The 15,844-nt window shown below is 34.9% G+C and overlaps 1 protein-coding gene across 3 annotated transcripts in view; it reads left to right on the plus strand.

The window, feature by feature from the left end:
* The first annotated feature begins 1,430 nt into the window (after nt 1-1,430).
* The window catches only part of LOC111411654 (protein CLT1, chloroplastic-like), a 21,707-nt gene continuing 7,293 nt past the window's right edge, over nt 1,431-15,844 (plus strand). Inside the window, exons 1-10 of one of the 3 annotated variants that reach the window (XM_023042188.1) lie at nt 1,437-2,056; nt 5,694-5,839; nt 6,894-6,931; nt 7,118-7,233; nt 7,831-7,927; nt 8,020-8,055; nt 8,898-8,948; nt 9,046-9,169; nt 10,255-10,380; nt 11,923-12,608. In XM_023042188.1, the coding sequence (XP_022897956.1) occupies nt 1,491-2,056; nt 5,694-5,839; nt 6,894-6,931; nt 7,118-7,233; nt 7,831-7,927; nt 8,020-8,055; nt 8,898-8,948; nt 9,046-9,169; nt 10,255-10,380; nt 11,923-12,089 (1,467 nt within the window). In that variant the 5' untranslated portion in view covers nt 1,437-1,490 and the 3' untranslated portion in view covers nt 12,090-12,608. Of the gene's footprint in view, nt 2,057-5,693; nt 5,840-6,893; nt 6,932-7,117; nt 7,234-7,830; nt 7,928-8,019; nt 8,056-8,897; nt 8,949-9,045; nt 9,170-10,148; nt 10,381-11,922; nt 12,609-15,844 lie in introns of those variants that run through there. The other 2 variants (XM_023042189.1, XM_023042190.1) reach the window with 2 other exon arrangements.

Raw genomic sequence — 15,844 nt, forward strand, 5'->3', positions numbered from 1 at the left:
TTTGCAACCAACATAAAAGATCTTATGCAAAGAAATCCTCAATTAGTTCTTCAAGAAATTGCCATTTGTATCTTGTGCTTTTTCATAATTGGGGCCCTTTTTTCCTTGTACCAATAAGAATTTGTTCCACTTGTTGAATATATGGAATCACTCCCAGTATTATTAGGTGGGTGCAGCACGTCTACCAGGACTGCGAACAAATATTGGAATGGTTTAGGCGGTGGCATAATTTCGACCACCCCTCCGTCCAACATTTTCACCCCAACATTCATAGGGGGCCTAGCTTTTGGTGAATCTTGAACACACCACAGGGCTTCCATAGACATTTTCTCACATCGTGTTTTTCCTTCTTCCAACTATTTTCAAATGGTAAAATACCAAAGCTATAAACATCACATTTATACGTTATAGGGAAATTCTTCAGCATGAATTCTGGGGCTACATAAGCGGGATTACTTTTACTGCAATCTTATCTCCATGCGGGAACTCTCCCTTGTAGACTTCACCAAAACCTCCAAAATCCAACAACATAGTATAATTACTCGTAAAAGAACAGAGCTGTTGGGAAGTGGACCTCACCGATTTCTCCTGTGATAGGTCACGGATAATTCTCTCCATTTTTGGTGCATCAACCTTGCAAACATGGATTACATTTAATGGTGGTTGTGTGGAAGGAGCAACTGCAGCTTTTAATTATGATACTATCGCAGTCCTCGTTTTCTTTGCAAAGTGAATTGAGACTGCCCCACTCGAGAATAATCCATCAAAAAATATTTTTCAATTGTTTATTAGCATTTGTTTGACATAGTTTATTTGAAAATCACAACATTTTTTTAATAAAATGATTTTACACGTGAATCAATAATCTTTTTCCATATTTTAATTACTTATTAGTCATGAGAATCATTTTTCACTTCAAATAATCCCTTCAAAACAAATTATTAGTCCTACTTCGTACAAATTATTTAAAACTCATTTTTCTTAATTTCTTTTCAATCATATATTCTCTTAATAAAATAATTTATACGTGAATTCTTTTTTTTTTTTCCTTTTTTTCAATCAAATATTTCTCATAAAAAATTTACTATGAAAAATCTACATCAAACATATCTTAGCCCCCGTTTGAGTCCCATTATTTCTCATTACATTAAATTAAAATTTTCTCTCTCCTACATTTAACCACACAATTTTTAATAAAATAATATTACACGTAAATCAAAAATTTTTTCAACCACTTACTTTTCAAAAAAATACTATTTACCTCATTATAATTTACAAATAATGGGGTTCAAACGGCCCATAAGGGGTGACCCTTTATGATGATTAAAAAAGGGGGTGCAGGAAAGTAAATTACAAAAAAAAAGGTCCCTTTTTTTAAGAAAAAAATCCGAACTTTTATGACGTTGACAACTCAATCCGAATTGTTTGTTTTTCCCGGTCAAATATATACAGTCGACACAGATGAATCGGTTTATTTCTCCATTTATTTCATGTCCAGATTTTCTTCAACAATTTTTCATGCATTAATTGTATGTTTAATCAGAGAAATTCGCATCCTAATTGATTTGTATACACATACAGTAGATATACTAGTAATATACGAGATGTTAACAAGTTATCGCCGGATGACAGCCGGAGCCGCCGCGACGCCGGCTGTGATTCATCACATTCCGCGTCGACTCTCAGTAATTCTACAAATGGACCGTCCACGGCTCCAGTTCAGAGGTGGAGTGGGAGTAGGAGAACAGGGCGTTTTACAATCGAGGAATTGGGTGATTGAGGCGGCGGTAGGGTCCACGAGAGTAAGAGGATTGAGATCAACAGGCGAGGAGGAGGTGAAGAGGAAGGTCCAGCCACCAAATTGTTGTGCGTACGACCATGAACATCAGGAGGCTGTGGCGGTAGAGAAGAGTAAAGACGGTGATCGGAGGGTGGAGGTGGTGGTTGCGGCAGCGACGACGGTGGTGCTGGGCGTAGGGAATCGGGTGCTGTACAAGCTTGCGTTAGTCCCTCTGAAGCAATATTCATTCTTTCTCGCTCAACTCGCCACTTTCGGGTACTGCTTTTTACAGTCTCAATTCACTTCCACGTACTTCATTCTCTAATCTGGCTCAAGGGGCACACACAAACAATAGAAATTCGAAGAAATTTCGAACTTAAAAATTAATTAGATTTATTTCAACATTCCCTGGACGACAAACTGGCCGAGCCATTGACTCATGGACGGCTTTGACTTGTTTGAGACCGTGTATAGAGTTGAATCACGAGTCAGGGTCCATGAGCCGACATGTCTTGGCATGAGTTAAAGGGTCGAATCAAGTCCAGTTTGTGGACATGAGTCGAGTTTTATCTCTGAATCTAAGGATCACGCTCACTCGATTCATTGTCACCCTTAATTTTTACATTTATAGGCAAATAAATCCTTGATGCCGCCAAAATTTTGATTTGAATACATTATATTTGTCTATTTCAACACTCATACTTTCATACGTTTTAAAGTTGTGCTTTGTTTAATATTTGTATACGAGTGTTTCTTGAAAAATTATTTTAGCCCCGTTTGGTATCCATTTTTTTCAAAATACATTTTTCTTTCTCTTTTTTTCAACCATACATTCTTTATTAAAATAATATTACACGTAAATAAAAAAAATTTCGTTATTTTTCAACCACACACTTTTCGTCAAGTTACCATTCTAAAATGCATTTTTAACATAAAAATGGCTCTCAAACACCTAATTAATCAATTCTTATACTTTCAAATAGGTTGCAATTTTTTTTAGTTCAATTGATATGTAAAAGAAGAGGAAGATTGATTTTGCCAAGTACACGAATAAACAACTTGGACGTGGAAAATTTGACCACGTGCACGGGCCCCAACGGTCTTTTCATATAAATAAAGGTCACGGAATTTTTGTTTAACATATGAAATTGAAATGTCCAACTATGGGAGGATATTTATTTATATAAGAAAGACGAGTTTAAAATTATTACGTTTCTTTCTTTTGATATTTCTTTTTATTTTTATAATAAAATGTTATTTCTTAGCCTTTCAAAAAGAAAAAAAAATGCTATTTCTTAAAACTAATTATTTTTTATTTTTTTGGATTTTCGCTTCTCGTTGAAACAAAATAGTTATCTCAACTGTTAATATTTTATCTAAATTCTATAATATTTACGTATAAAGTAAATAACTGTTCAAACTGGGTCTGGTACAATCTTTGTCCTTTCAAGTAGGAACGATTTTATTAAAAGGGTAGGTGACTTTATCAAAGCCTGGTGTGTGCGTTAGCCCCCTCACAATGCGGGGCCCATCGACTTTTTATTCATGGTTTGGTGGCCTCTCATGTGAGGAGACTGCAGCCTAATTCCTCGCTGATTGGGGGCGCTCAAGTGACATTGTTCATTGCATGTGGTCCTCTATTCTCCTTAATTTACTTTCGGCAGTTCTTTTCTGTATTCGCATGTTCAACCAAATACATTATAACAGTAAAGACTTGATAAGGCCATAAAGGGCAGTTTACTATCGACATTATTCTCTTCCAACTGGATGGTTTTTTAGTGTTTTTGCAATAAAAAAAATGAGGCTCTTGTGCGCACCATATAGTACTTATCGGTGGGTCCCATTAAAATGAGAACCGCTGGTAGTGTGTTGGATCTCAAGTGGTGGATCCCACAGCCTCAGATTTTCCTTCTTGTGCATCCAAGAGTCAGTAACCATGTGATCCCACCAAGCTCATAGAGTCAGAACTCATGTGCCTAACACAGGCTCCTGGAAAATATCAATTGAACAACTTTTTTAATGAATGACAGATAAGAAATGAAAGATATTGAAACCTCTGTGTCTCTTTTCTTTGGTCTTAAGAGGAGATGGACGACCGTTTTTGCATGCGGTGTAAGTCATTTGAAAAAGAGTTGGAGATACCAACAGCCCTGGACTCTCTCTCATTTTACAGTCATTTTGAATTTTAGTTCATTAAATCAGAGGACTGTAGCGTAACAATACCTGGAGTTCATTCGGTTATTTGTGATCATTATAGGATGATTTAGGCTGTCCATTTGAAAGCCTTCTTCTACAGATAAAAGGAGAAGGTAAGGGCATCTCCAATGCATGCCCTACCAAATGGTGTAATGTCCGTTTTGTCCTTGTTTTTCATTTTTCAAAGATAATGGTTAAGGGTATTTGCGTCATTTTCGTTCTATAATAATGATGATGATGATGATAATTAATTATACTATTAATTATATTATTGAAGTTTATTATTTTTAATAATATAATCAATAATAATTAACGTAATTGTTAATTTAGCGTAAAGTTTAATTCGTAAAGTTTACGTTTAAAGTTTAATTTAACGCAAAGTTTATATTATTAAAATTTATTATTTTTGTAAATTTAACGTAATTTTTTATCATAAATTAATAATATAATCAATTATTTTTGTCAATTTAACATAATATATAAAACACGTGAATAATTTAGTAATCAATATATTTGTTAATTTAACGAAATTATGATTTAGTAATTTATATAGTTATAAAATAAATAAATAAACAATTTTTTTAAATAAATATATTGTCAAAAATCGAAAGAATGAATAAAATTCATTTGGTGTACGTTTTGGTGTAATGTTTGGTGAAGAATTTTGGTTTGATGCAAGATTTGGTACAAAATAGTGCAAATTTTGGTGCAGCGCAGGAAATGAATGTCAAATTTTCACCTTTGCATGTTTGGATATGATTGGCGATCGTTTGAAGATTCAATAAGATTTTATTGTTGTGTGTTGAGTCGTTGATGTCGTTTTTATCTGCATAAAGTATTGCAGCTAGGTCGTTGCGTGGATACAACGTGCCACCTGGGGGTTGATCTCATTGTCCATCTGGATAGTACCAATGCATGTCTAGAATTTGCAAAAAGTTCTGTCCAATAGCTTTAAAAGATTCACATCCTCGTTAGATATGATGCTTGCGCAATGTGTTAGGTTTTCTTCTGATACTATACAAGATCAGATTAATTAATGCGAGGACCTGATAGCTATTATATTTTTGGACTCGATACTGTATAAATTGATAACATAAGCAAATGTTTCATATCCACGCTTTAAGAGCTTGGATTTCTTTCTTGAAATGTGCACATAAAAAAAGTGTGATCCAAATGCAAGTTTATGCTAAGAGTATGGAATACTAGACTTGAAGATGCTAAAAGCATATCAATTCGACATAAACCTTTAACATTTATCTTAATTTATTTTTGAGTTTGAGCACAAACCATGACGGTGTGGTTGGAAGAGGTAGGTCTGCGGAATCATTATTCATCACTGAAAGGGAGTAGATGCTAAGCCATACTGTGATTCACTTATTTCCATTCCATAAGAACTCAGAGAACATGCATTCTGCCTCGAAGATGTGGTCAACTGTAATATTTATTATCAAGTCAAGGATCCAAAACTTGATATTTATGAGAACGGCTATGCTCATATGTTTAGTCAGTTATTTTAAAATAAATTAGCATATTATCTTTTTCATTCTCTGGAAAATGTCAATTGCCACCAGCATAATGAAACACAACATTGCGGGATAAATTATCCTCTCTACCCCTGGTTTCAAACTTTCACATTTTTTTGATAGTCTTACTGTTGCTGATTCTTTATGACTTTACCTCTTTATTGATTCCGTGGTCCATACACATCTCTTTCCAGGTACATAGTTGTATACTTCTCTATCTTGTATCTCCGTTATCAGGCTGGCAAAGTCACTGATGAAATGTTATCTTTGCCCAAGTTTCCACTAGTTGCTGTAGGCCTGTTGGAGGCTCTTGCAGCTGCATCTGGAATGGCAGCTGGAGGTAATCCGTTCTTGATGTTTTACGGCATTATTCCGTCTTTTTCTTATTGTTCTGGACTAGAAGATAAGATAATCTTCACAATAGTATTTTGGGTTTTCGTACTCTTAAGTTAATTTATCAACACGAAAAGTTAATTTACCATTTTATTAACTGAAGTAGGCTTAAAAGTTTTCTGTTTGTCGAGTGTTGAACTCAACACGTTTTAGATTACAGTTACTGACCTCTGACTTTTTTTAATGAATAGATATAATATGAAACACAAGTTTTTGTCAAAGCAAAAATCTGTTGAACCATATGAAGTTGTATCTCTGCAAATGGGAAAGAATCGAAAAACAGGATGTTGTCATAGTCCAAAGCAATATTATCATTTCAGAACTCTTACAACTCTCACGAAGCAGAACAATAAGAAGGCTTCATAAAATGATACACATCGGGATGATGTTTTATTTTTTGCTACTCATTTCTTACACTGTAGAAATAAAAAAGATGGTCACATCATTTTAATAGCAGCGGTGGTGAGAGAAAAGTCAGACTTACAACATAATTGATTGAAGTACTTACTACCAAATGATGAGGAGCTGTTCGGTCTAGGAATGCAAAATCTAATGGCGAGTGCAAGTTTATTGACTGATGTTGCTATAATGTTTCTTATACCGTGCATTCATTGTCAATGCCTGTATTAGGGGAAAAAATGTGTTTTATATATTTCGATAAAAGCCTGGTTCAAGGCTCGTGTAAGTTTTCTTAAAACTGTTGAATTTATAGTTGATTTTGGAAATTTGGTTCATGCAAGTGAAGTATTGCTAACATGAATTTATCTTCTCCTGGTTTACTCTATTATTTAGTCAGATCATTATATTCCAAATTGCTTGTCTTGTCTTTATGAGATTTGGAGTAGCCATTTATTGTGTAATATCTCTTGAATTTAGTGCGAGGATGATTTTTGTATTAGATCTTGTTACTTTTGAAACAGTTTTACTTCATCATATTTACATATCTTTGTTAAGAGATTCAGTTCTGATTTTCCTTACACCGTTTTTCCATATTGAAACAGCTATTCTTTCTGGCGCAGCAATTCCTATTCTATCTCAGGTAACGACAATCTATAGTTGATTTTTTCTTCTTTTGTGGTCATAGTCGATGTAATTCTTGAATTAAAAGGAGTTGCATTAAAACTGATTGATGTTTTTTACCGATAGTGTAAGTGTTTTTTCTGCTAACTATAATATTCTCATTCTGCGCTTCAGACCTAATTTGGTCATCTCGTAATCTTTGCAGAGCTTTCTTGTCTGGCAACTTATTCTCTCTTATATCTTTCTTGGGAGGAGATATAGTTTTAACCAGTTGTTTGGATGCTTTCTTGTGGCAGTGGGTGTTATCATAACTGTGGCAAGGTAGTTTGCTTTTTACACAGACGCCCAATATATTATTTAAAGAAGTTGACAAATTATATGTCTATTTATAGAATATCGATAGCTTGTAAAATACAGGTTATTGACGGAAAAAATGCATTGCATGATAAACTTGAAGGTTCCAAAATTCAATTGACTTAATTTGAATATGTTTATCAAATTTAAGGTGAGGATTATCTTATAAAGATTTCCGCTTTTATTTTGGTGCTGAGTCTTTTTTTGGTGAGTATGGAAACTTTAATAGTTCAATAATCTATTTTCAGACATTGATGCCATGAATAACAAGACATATCTCATTTTAACAGCTCTTTAATAGGTCAATAATCTAAGTAGAGTAATATATGGCATTGTTCATGTTTGGCAAACCCTAAAATAAGTAAGTATTTAAAAAAAATAAAAAATAAAAAAAAATTGTTGGTCAAAGTTGGAAATAAGTAGGAAAGATTAACTTATGGGCTAAAAACATAAATTTACAAAAGATAAGTTCAACTTACATTTAAGCTTAGCCAAACATGCTCATTGTAGTTAATTCCTTATTATTGTTACATTTACTGCTCACATATTTTGCGTGCTTTGCAGTGGATCTGGTGCTGATTCACTGATGGGAGCTGGTATCTTTTGGAGTCTGTTGATGATCATTTCTTTCTTGTTACAAGCTGCTGATACAATCTTGAAGGTACGCATCTTTCTCTGTGGTGGCGTGGCTTATAATTGGGTAGTCTTCATGCACCCATAACATTCTCTTACTATGAGATTTATTATTTGTAGGAGATAATATTTTTGGATGCTGCTCAAAGATTAAAGGTAGGTATGTCACAGTTCCTATCTAATATACTTGTGTCTTGAAGTTTGGATATGTTGGCACCACGTGAAAATAATATAGCTCAAGCGTTAGTGCATCATAATTTTTTTTTATTTAGATTACTCCAATCTGGGAGTGGAAGACTTGTCCCTAATGATATATCATTAAAATATCGTATTGGCATTTTATATTTAAATCTTCTGAGTTAATCAATTTATAGAAAGGGAAATGCTTTGGGGCATTGGTGAAATACATCTTAAGGGGATAGTGGTCTAGGAGCTTACTTGTTGGATTCAGATGCAAAGGGAGTAGCATAGAACCCCTTTTGTGATACACAGATAGTTTTGCACCAAAGTAGTACTTTTTTATAGTTGTATTATCATTTATCACATTCAAAGCCTACTTTTATGATGCATGCGTTTGGTACCAATATGCCTAAAAGTTTATGTGATACAAGTAGTTGATTGTTGTTAGCTGAAGGCACATTTATTCTATTCAACTTCCCAATGTATTAAATCAAGTTCAAAGCCTACTCTTGTATCTTCAGAAAATTATTAATTGAGTTAATGCGAGTTGTTTATCATTTGATTTTGTTTGGACCTCACTTTAGTATATAATGAATGATAAAGTACTACCATATCATTTGAACATGTGGGACCCACGACATGGTTACATGACATTTGCTCGGTCCTTGTACAAATCATGGGATATGTAGAGTTTATCATAGATACCAAAAGTCTATTTAGGATGATCTCATGTAAATGTCAAATAAATTTTAGTTTTAACTTCATATGGTTTCAAGATGAAACAATAACTTTGGATATATTTGTGGCTGCTATGACAGGGAGGTAGCGTCGATCTATTTGTTATAAACTCTTTTGGATCTGCTTACCAGGTTAGATATTAAGCTTTTTAATGCTCTTTGAAATTGTGGTTTTATAGCGTACTTAAATTTCACCGAGAGCCTGAAAACTCCTTTAATACATGTACAGGCAATTTTCATATGCCTCCTGATACCCTTCTTGTCAAACTTATGGGGTATTCCATTCAGTCAACTTCCAAATTACTTTAAAGATGGTTCAGCCTGCTTTTTGAACATTGGAACCATGTCAAAGAGTAAGTCATTGTTACTCATGATTCTGCTTCTTTATTTTTTATTATTATTATTTTTTAATTTGTTCATGTTTTTCCCTTCAATGTTCGGTTTAACAAGTTTTTTCATGCATTTAAACCGTATGGCATGGCTGATTATGTCAGATCAACTATCCTTTTTTGGTTTAAAATTTCTTTCCGAATGAAGAAGGATCTCTTTCTAAACTACTTGATTTTGAAGGTTAAAGATGAAGATGTCTTCTATGCTTTTCTTTAATTTACTCTGCAAAACATATAACCAACATGTTTATATTTCCGCTTTCTCTTGTACACAGAGCCCAACTGTATAAAAGTGGAATATTGACCACAAATTTCTAGTTTCAGTTAAGAAGTTACATGTTGAATTTCCATTTTTTTGACACCATCATTCACCTTTTAAATCGGAAGATGGAAGATTCTAAGCTCGCCGGCCTTGTTCATCTCACTGTTGCTCGCTCTATTTTATACTGTGATTATTATGAATATGTGCATCAACAGTCTAGTATATTATAGAAAATAGGCTTTTGTAATTGCCAGAGATAATTTATAAGAGTGAATTGAGAAATATAGTGAAAACTTGAAAGCACGCGTAATAAAATCTTCTATGCATGACAGTTGAGAACAATTTTTGCCTTCAATTCTTAAATGGGCACTTGCATTCAACCAAATTAGAAGAAGCGAACTCGAAATCATTTTTCTATCAACATTGTGAAGTAAGAAGATTTGTTTGACGTTTCACAGTTGAGTAAGGATACTTATGAAATTTTCTTTCTATAGAACATCACGAGTTCCTTTATTAAGTAAGAAATATGGACTTAAATGATTAACATGATTTTTTACCTCAGAAATTGCTTTTCTTAGTGTTCGAATAATTGAGGAAGGGCAAAGTATTACGTTCTTCGTGTCACATTATAGATAACAATTATGACTTTAGATACTTATGATCATAGCTATCGTATTGCAGAATATAGGTATATAAAGATGATATACACATATACGATGTTTGATCGGACTTCATTTTTATGTGAAAGTAACAGCTGATGACATTTTTGAACCTACTCTGGACACAGGCTGTGATGGTGCACCTTTACTACCACTTCTCTTTATCATTGTCAATATGTGTTTCAATATTTCATTGCTGCATCTGCTCAAGATCTCTTCTGCTGTGGTATCTTGTCTTGCATCAACGTTTACAGGTATTTTGATTGTTTTACGTAGCTATTTTTTCCTGCAAGTGCACCTTCAACTAGTCAGTAGTTTGTGTGTATCTCAGAAGTGAAAACCCTTTATTTTATTTGAAATGCGATCAGTCATGAATAGCCGTGATTAGTTTATACTCATCCCAAAATTTCAGTAAGTTGCTAATCTCACTGTACTTAAAAGGGCATGTTTGGAATACTGTACTTGACTGAACCGGAATGCAAAACGGATAAGATATTAACGTCTCTTACTCTAGTTTGATAATATCAAGTACTCACTAATCCAGCTTATCAAAGAAACAAAGACGTAATATAGATTTATAGTTACAAGGAGGACCGGATACTGCTATAAAATTTTAGATTTACTCCCTCCCTAGTTTTCATCTTGAATTTATGTTGTCATTTCAGGTTACTATGCAGAGTTCATTATATTTTGTCCTTACTAGTTATGAATAGAGAGTTGATCGCAGGACCTCTTGACTGAGGGAAAAGCAATTGAACAATAGAAGAACATTTTCTTCAAACTCCAAAGAGAAATAACCTTGCAAGGGAAGAGGGAACATTCAATTTATGACAGTTGAAAAGAGTTCTAGTGGTATTATATTTGTAGGCTCTAGCCGTAGCCAGCATGATCTCCAAAACACTTGAAAGAAACTACTACTAACATACATACTCAAAATATCACAATACTATTTCCAAAACTATATAAAATTGACATATGAAAGTTCTCTAGTAAACGACAAGTATGAGACACTTCAGAAAAAATAAACAATCCAATAGATCCTCGAAATAGCTGCATTTCAAGCACAAAAGCTATGTCATGTGTCAGGCCCATTATCCCTGCTGTAGAGTTTGAAATTAGCTTTTCATGTGTGTGCTGTAGCCTGCATAACTCCTCAGTCTTTCCAGAAAGTTTTCTGGTTTGAAGTCTTGCCATTGCACTTCACTTTTGTTTGACTTTTGATGATCCAAACACTTCAAATATATGGAATGCTATAGCTCTATTTATGTAATGGACGATGCTCCATGCCAAATTCTGAAGAACGTAGGTTGATTTTTTTGTTTTATTCAATCCACATCCAGCATAAGTTTAGAGCTAATTTGCAACCATTGTTTTCGTCCAAAGCCCGATAAGTAATTTCTAACAAAGTTTCTGTACTCCATATAACAAGGGTTCTATATTTCGTATATATATAATAAGTTTTTTACTTTTCTTATTATTATATGTTAAATGAAACAAAAAATATGAAATGGGTATGATTTTTATGTAGAAAAGGTATAAATATCACACGACTTTTGTTTTCTGATATTCGGTGGATGGTGAATTATAAGACACCATTATCTAAGACTTTTATTTGTCAAATATGAATCAATACCACATGTGAACTATTAATATTAGTCTCATCATGTCATGGGTTGATAAACGTCTAAAAAAATATTTAAGCATACTATGCCTTGAAAAGTTGTATTTTTATGTTTTTCTCCGAATCATGGTTTGTCACTAACATTTAGTATGTTTCTCGACTCTTGTTTTTGCAGTGCCAATAACTGTATATTTATTCACGTTGCCTCTCCCCTATACTGGGGTTGCATCCTCCCTTCCACCTGGCTTTGTAGCAGGTGCCATTGTCCTTCTTGTGGGTTTGCTTTTTTATACCTGGAGACCGTCAGAGAATTCCAAACATGAATCCTCTCTCGTGAGTTAGCTATAAACCGGATAATGTTTTTTTGACATCCTTTATCGGCATCAATGCAATGAGACACTGGAGGCAGGCATTTTCGGAGTTGCTAGTCGGTTAGAGAAATTTCAACATAAATAAGGACAAAAAGGTCCCATTCGCATTCAAGAATATTTCTGTTCATGCCTCCTGAACTGTCATGCTGTTTCATCTCCCCTTTGCTCCATTTAAATCTGATGCTTACTAATTAGGGGGAAATAAGTCCTTAAGTTGGGTTCTTAAGCCGCTGTTATCAACTGGATTCACGTCATTGTACTCGTACTCAGAAAAAAACTAGATAAAAACACATAGTTTATATGACACAGAATGAGCAGAATCCAGTAGGTTCTTATGCTCCCTGCTCATGTACTAGAATAATAGGTACTTGATGTACAAGAACCCTGTTGAGTCATGATTTGTGATTTTGATCATTTAAGTTAGATTGATCAGAGGAAAGTAGGCTTTCTATTGTAAAATAATATCTTAGGAATCCAAATAATTTTTTTATATTACTACTCGTGCTAACGAAATTTTTTGTGCATTGCTTTTCTCAACGGTCAATAATAATGCAGAACACAAGCATTGGAAGTGATTTGTTTCCTCATGTACAGTAAGTTTACTCTTTTATTTCTACTCACTTTTTGCAAGATGACGCCTTTTTAGTGTTTAGTAATCTTTACCTCACGTGTACTCGTGTATAAACGGGGATGCTCAATGATATATTACAACGTTCTTGGTTCTTACAACAATCTTACAATTATCCAGTTAATACTTCATATACTTATAGCAACATATTTACTCTGATAGATATTCAAAATCCCTTTATCTCTTCCTTGTTTTCTTGCTTCGGTACGTGAAACTTACCAAATTTTGTTTGCAACCAACATAAAAGATCTTATGCAAAGAAATCCTCAATTAGTTCTTCAAGAAATTGCCATTTGTATCTTGTGCTTTTTCATAATTGGGGCCCTTTTTTCCTTGTACCAATAAGAATTTGTTCCACTTGTTGAATATATGGAATCACTCCCAGTATTATTAGGTGGGTGCAGCACGTCTACCAGGACTGCGAACAAATATTGGAATGGTTTAGGCGGTGGCATAATTTCGACCACCCCTCCGTCCAACATTTTCACCCCAACATTCATAGGGGGCCTAGCTTTTGGTGAATCTTGAACACACCACAGGGCTTCCATAGACATTTTCTCACATCGTGTTTTTCCTTCTTCCAACTATTTTCAAATGGTAAAATACCAAAGCTATAAACATCACATTTATACGTTATAGGGAAATTCTTCAGCATGAATTCTGGGGCTACATAAGCGGGATTACTTTTACTGCAATCTTATCTCCATGCGGGAACTCTTCCTTGTAGACTTCACCAAAACCTCCAAAATCCAACAACATAGTATAATTACTCGTAAAAGAACAGAGCTGTTGGGAAGTGGACCTCACCGATTTCTCCTGTGATAGGTCACGGATAATTCTCTCCATTTTTGGTGCATCAACCTTGCAAACATGGATTACATTTAATGGTGGTTGTGTGGAAGGAGCAACTGCAGCTTTTAATTATGATACTATCGCAGTCCTCGTTTTCTTTGCAAAGTGAATTGAGACTGCCCCATTTACCATAAACATTATTAAACCCACAGGCACAGCTATAGCTGCAAGATGAAAAATTCAAGAGGTGAGACATCGGTATGCTATTAGCGACTGGATTGGATTGTACATTGAACAAGATTCTTGCTTCTTTTTTTGTAAACATGTCGATGCTGTGTTTAGTGACCTTTTGAAACTCACCTCCAGTGACTCCTGGTCCGCTACTGTCTGATAGTGGGCTCTTGTCAGATGGTGGGGCACCACTACAGTGTAAACCTGTGTGGTGGTGGTGACTACCAAGAAATAGCTGAAAGAAATATACAAAATTGTGAAACCTGAAAAAACTCGACGTTAGTGAAGCAAGAATGAAAATAACTTTTGGCAATAAGAGCATTTAGAACCCAGTGCAACAAGCCAACAATCTCTAGTTAGTCCGAAACAAAAAAGTGGTTTGCAACCAAAATTTAGTTTCTTTTTCTTCTTTAATTAATACAGACGTTTCGAGTACTTACTAACAAGGCAATATTGATTTGTAAACACACTGAAAAGTGAGTGACTGGAGAATTCATTGGTCCATCTGTTGTAGATGACCCAACCAATTATATGGGGTCAAAACCTAAAATGATGACTTTTTTTTTTCTAAAATATTTATCTAAATAGGACTTTTTTAGTAAATAGATTTATTAGTTTCCCACACATCTTCTATTGGGAAAAAGGGTGATTTGTGTGTAGACATTTATCATATTAAACTTAACATTAACATATATGTTTCAACTATAATCATAACCATAAGAATTCAATAATAATAGGAACATAAAATATAAGTAGAGAAGAGTTAGAAAGAAGGACCGTGCTACAGCGTGCCGACAGACGGCTTGACAGAAGAGATACAGCTACTGTGGGAGGAAGAGAAGCTGAAGAAAGGGCTGGTTCTACCGGGGCGCCCAGGCGCCAGGAGTGGGCGCCTGCCTCCCCGGCAGAAACATGGCTCCTAGGCGCCCCGAATGTTAAGGCAAACAGAAACCCGGTGTGGCGCCTAGGCGCTCCGATAGAGTTTAAAGAGTGGCGCCTAGGTGCTCCGATAGAGTTTAAGTACCCGGTTTTTTTTGCCTCATTTTAACAAGACACACCACAAGACCTAGGCCGAAAATTAGAGAGAAAAGAGAGAAAACTTGGTGAGAATTTTACAAGTTGAAGGTTGTTTCATTTTGGGTATAAATTCAAAGTTATTTTCTTTCTTGGGGATTAACTTGAGGCTTGTTCAAGTAATCCAAACACATTGATATTTATATATTCTATTGGAAATCATTTCTTCCTCATTTTCTTGTTCTTCAAGTGTATTGAAAATTTTCACTTTGCCAACTTAGTTTGATCTTTGGGCATTCATTGGGAGGTGTTTTCCCAACAATTTGGTATCAGAGCTCCTTCCAAAATCAAGGTGGTTAAGCTTCGATTTTGTGGTGAGTTGCTTGAACTTTGTTGTGCACAAGGTGTTTGTGAAAATTCCCAAGTGAACTTTTGTGGTTTATTTTCGGTAAACAAGTGAGTAAATCATGTCTACTAGAGGAATGGTGAAGATTGGGAAGTATGAGATAGAAAAATTCAATGGGAAGAATGATTTTTCATATTGGAGAATGCAAATGAAAAATTTGTTGATTTCTCAAAAGTTGCACAAGGCATTGGCGGGAAAGGAGAAGAAGCACGTTGATATGTCGGACGAGGATTGGGAAGAGTTAGATCTTGAGGCACGAGCGTCTATCATTCTTTGCCTTGAAAGAGATGTTGCTTTCTTGGTTGATAGTGAGGTAACGGCGGCGGAGGTGTGGACAAAGTTGGAGGCGAATTTCATGACGAAGACTCTAACAAATCGGATCTACTTAAAGTCCAAATTGTATACTTGCAAGATGGATGAAGGTACACCAATCCGGGAGTACGTCAACAAGTTTGATAGGATCATATCGGACTTGAAAGACATTGATGTGGATGTAGATGATGAGGATCAAGCACTTCTACTACTTCTTTCATTGCCAAAGTCTTACGAGAACCTAGTACAAACATTGATGCTTGTGGGTGATAAACTTGTGATGGAGGAAACTAGAACGTCACTTCTAGCGGATGATCTTCGAAAGATTGCAACTAGTGGCATG

This window comes from Olea europaea, chromosome 16 (assembly GCF_002742605.1).
Source record: "Olea europaea var. sylvestris chromosome 16, O_europaea_v1, whole genome shotgun sequence".
NCBI lineage: Eukaryota > Viridiplantae > Streptophyta > Magnoliopsida > Lamiales > Oleaceae > Olea > Olea europaea.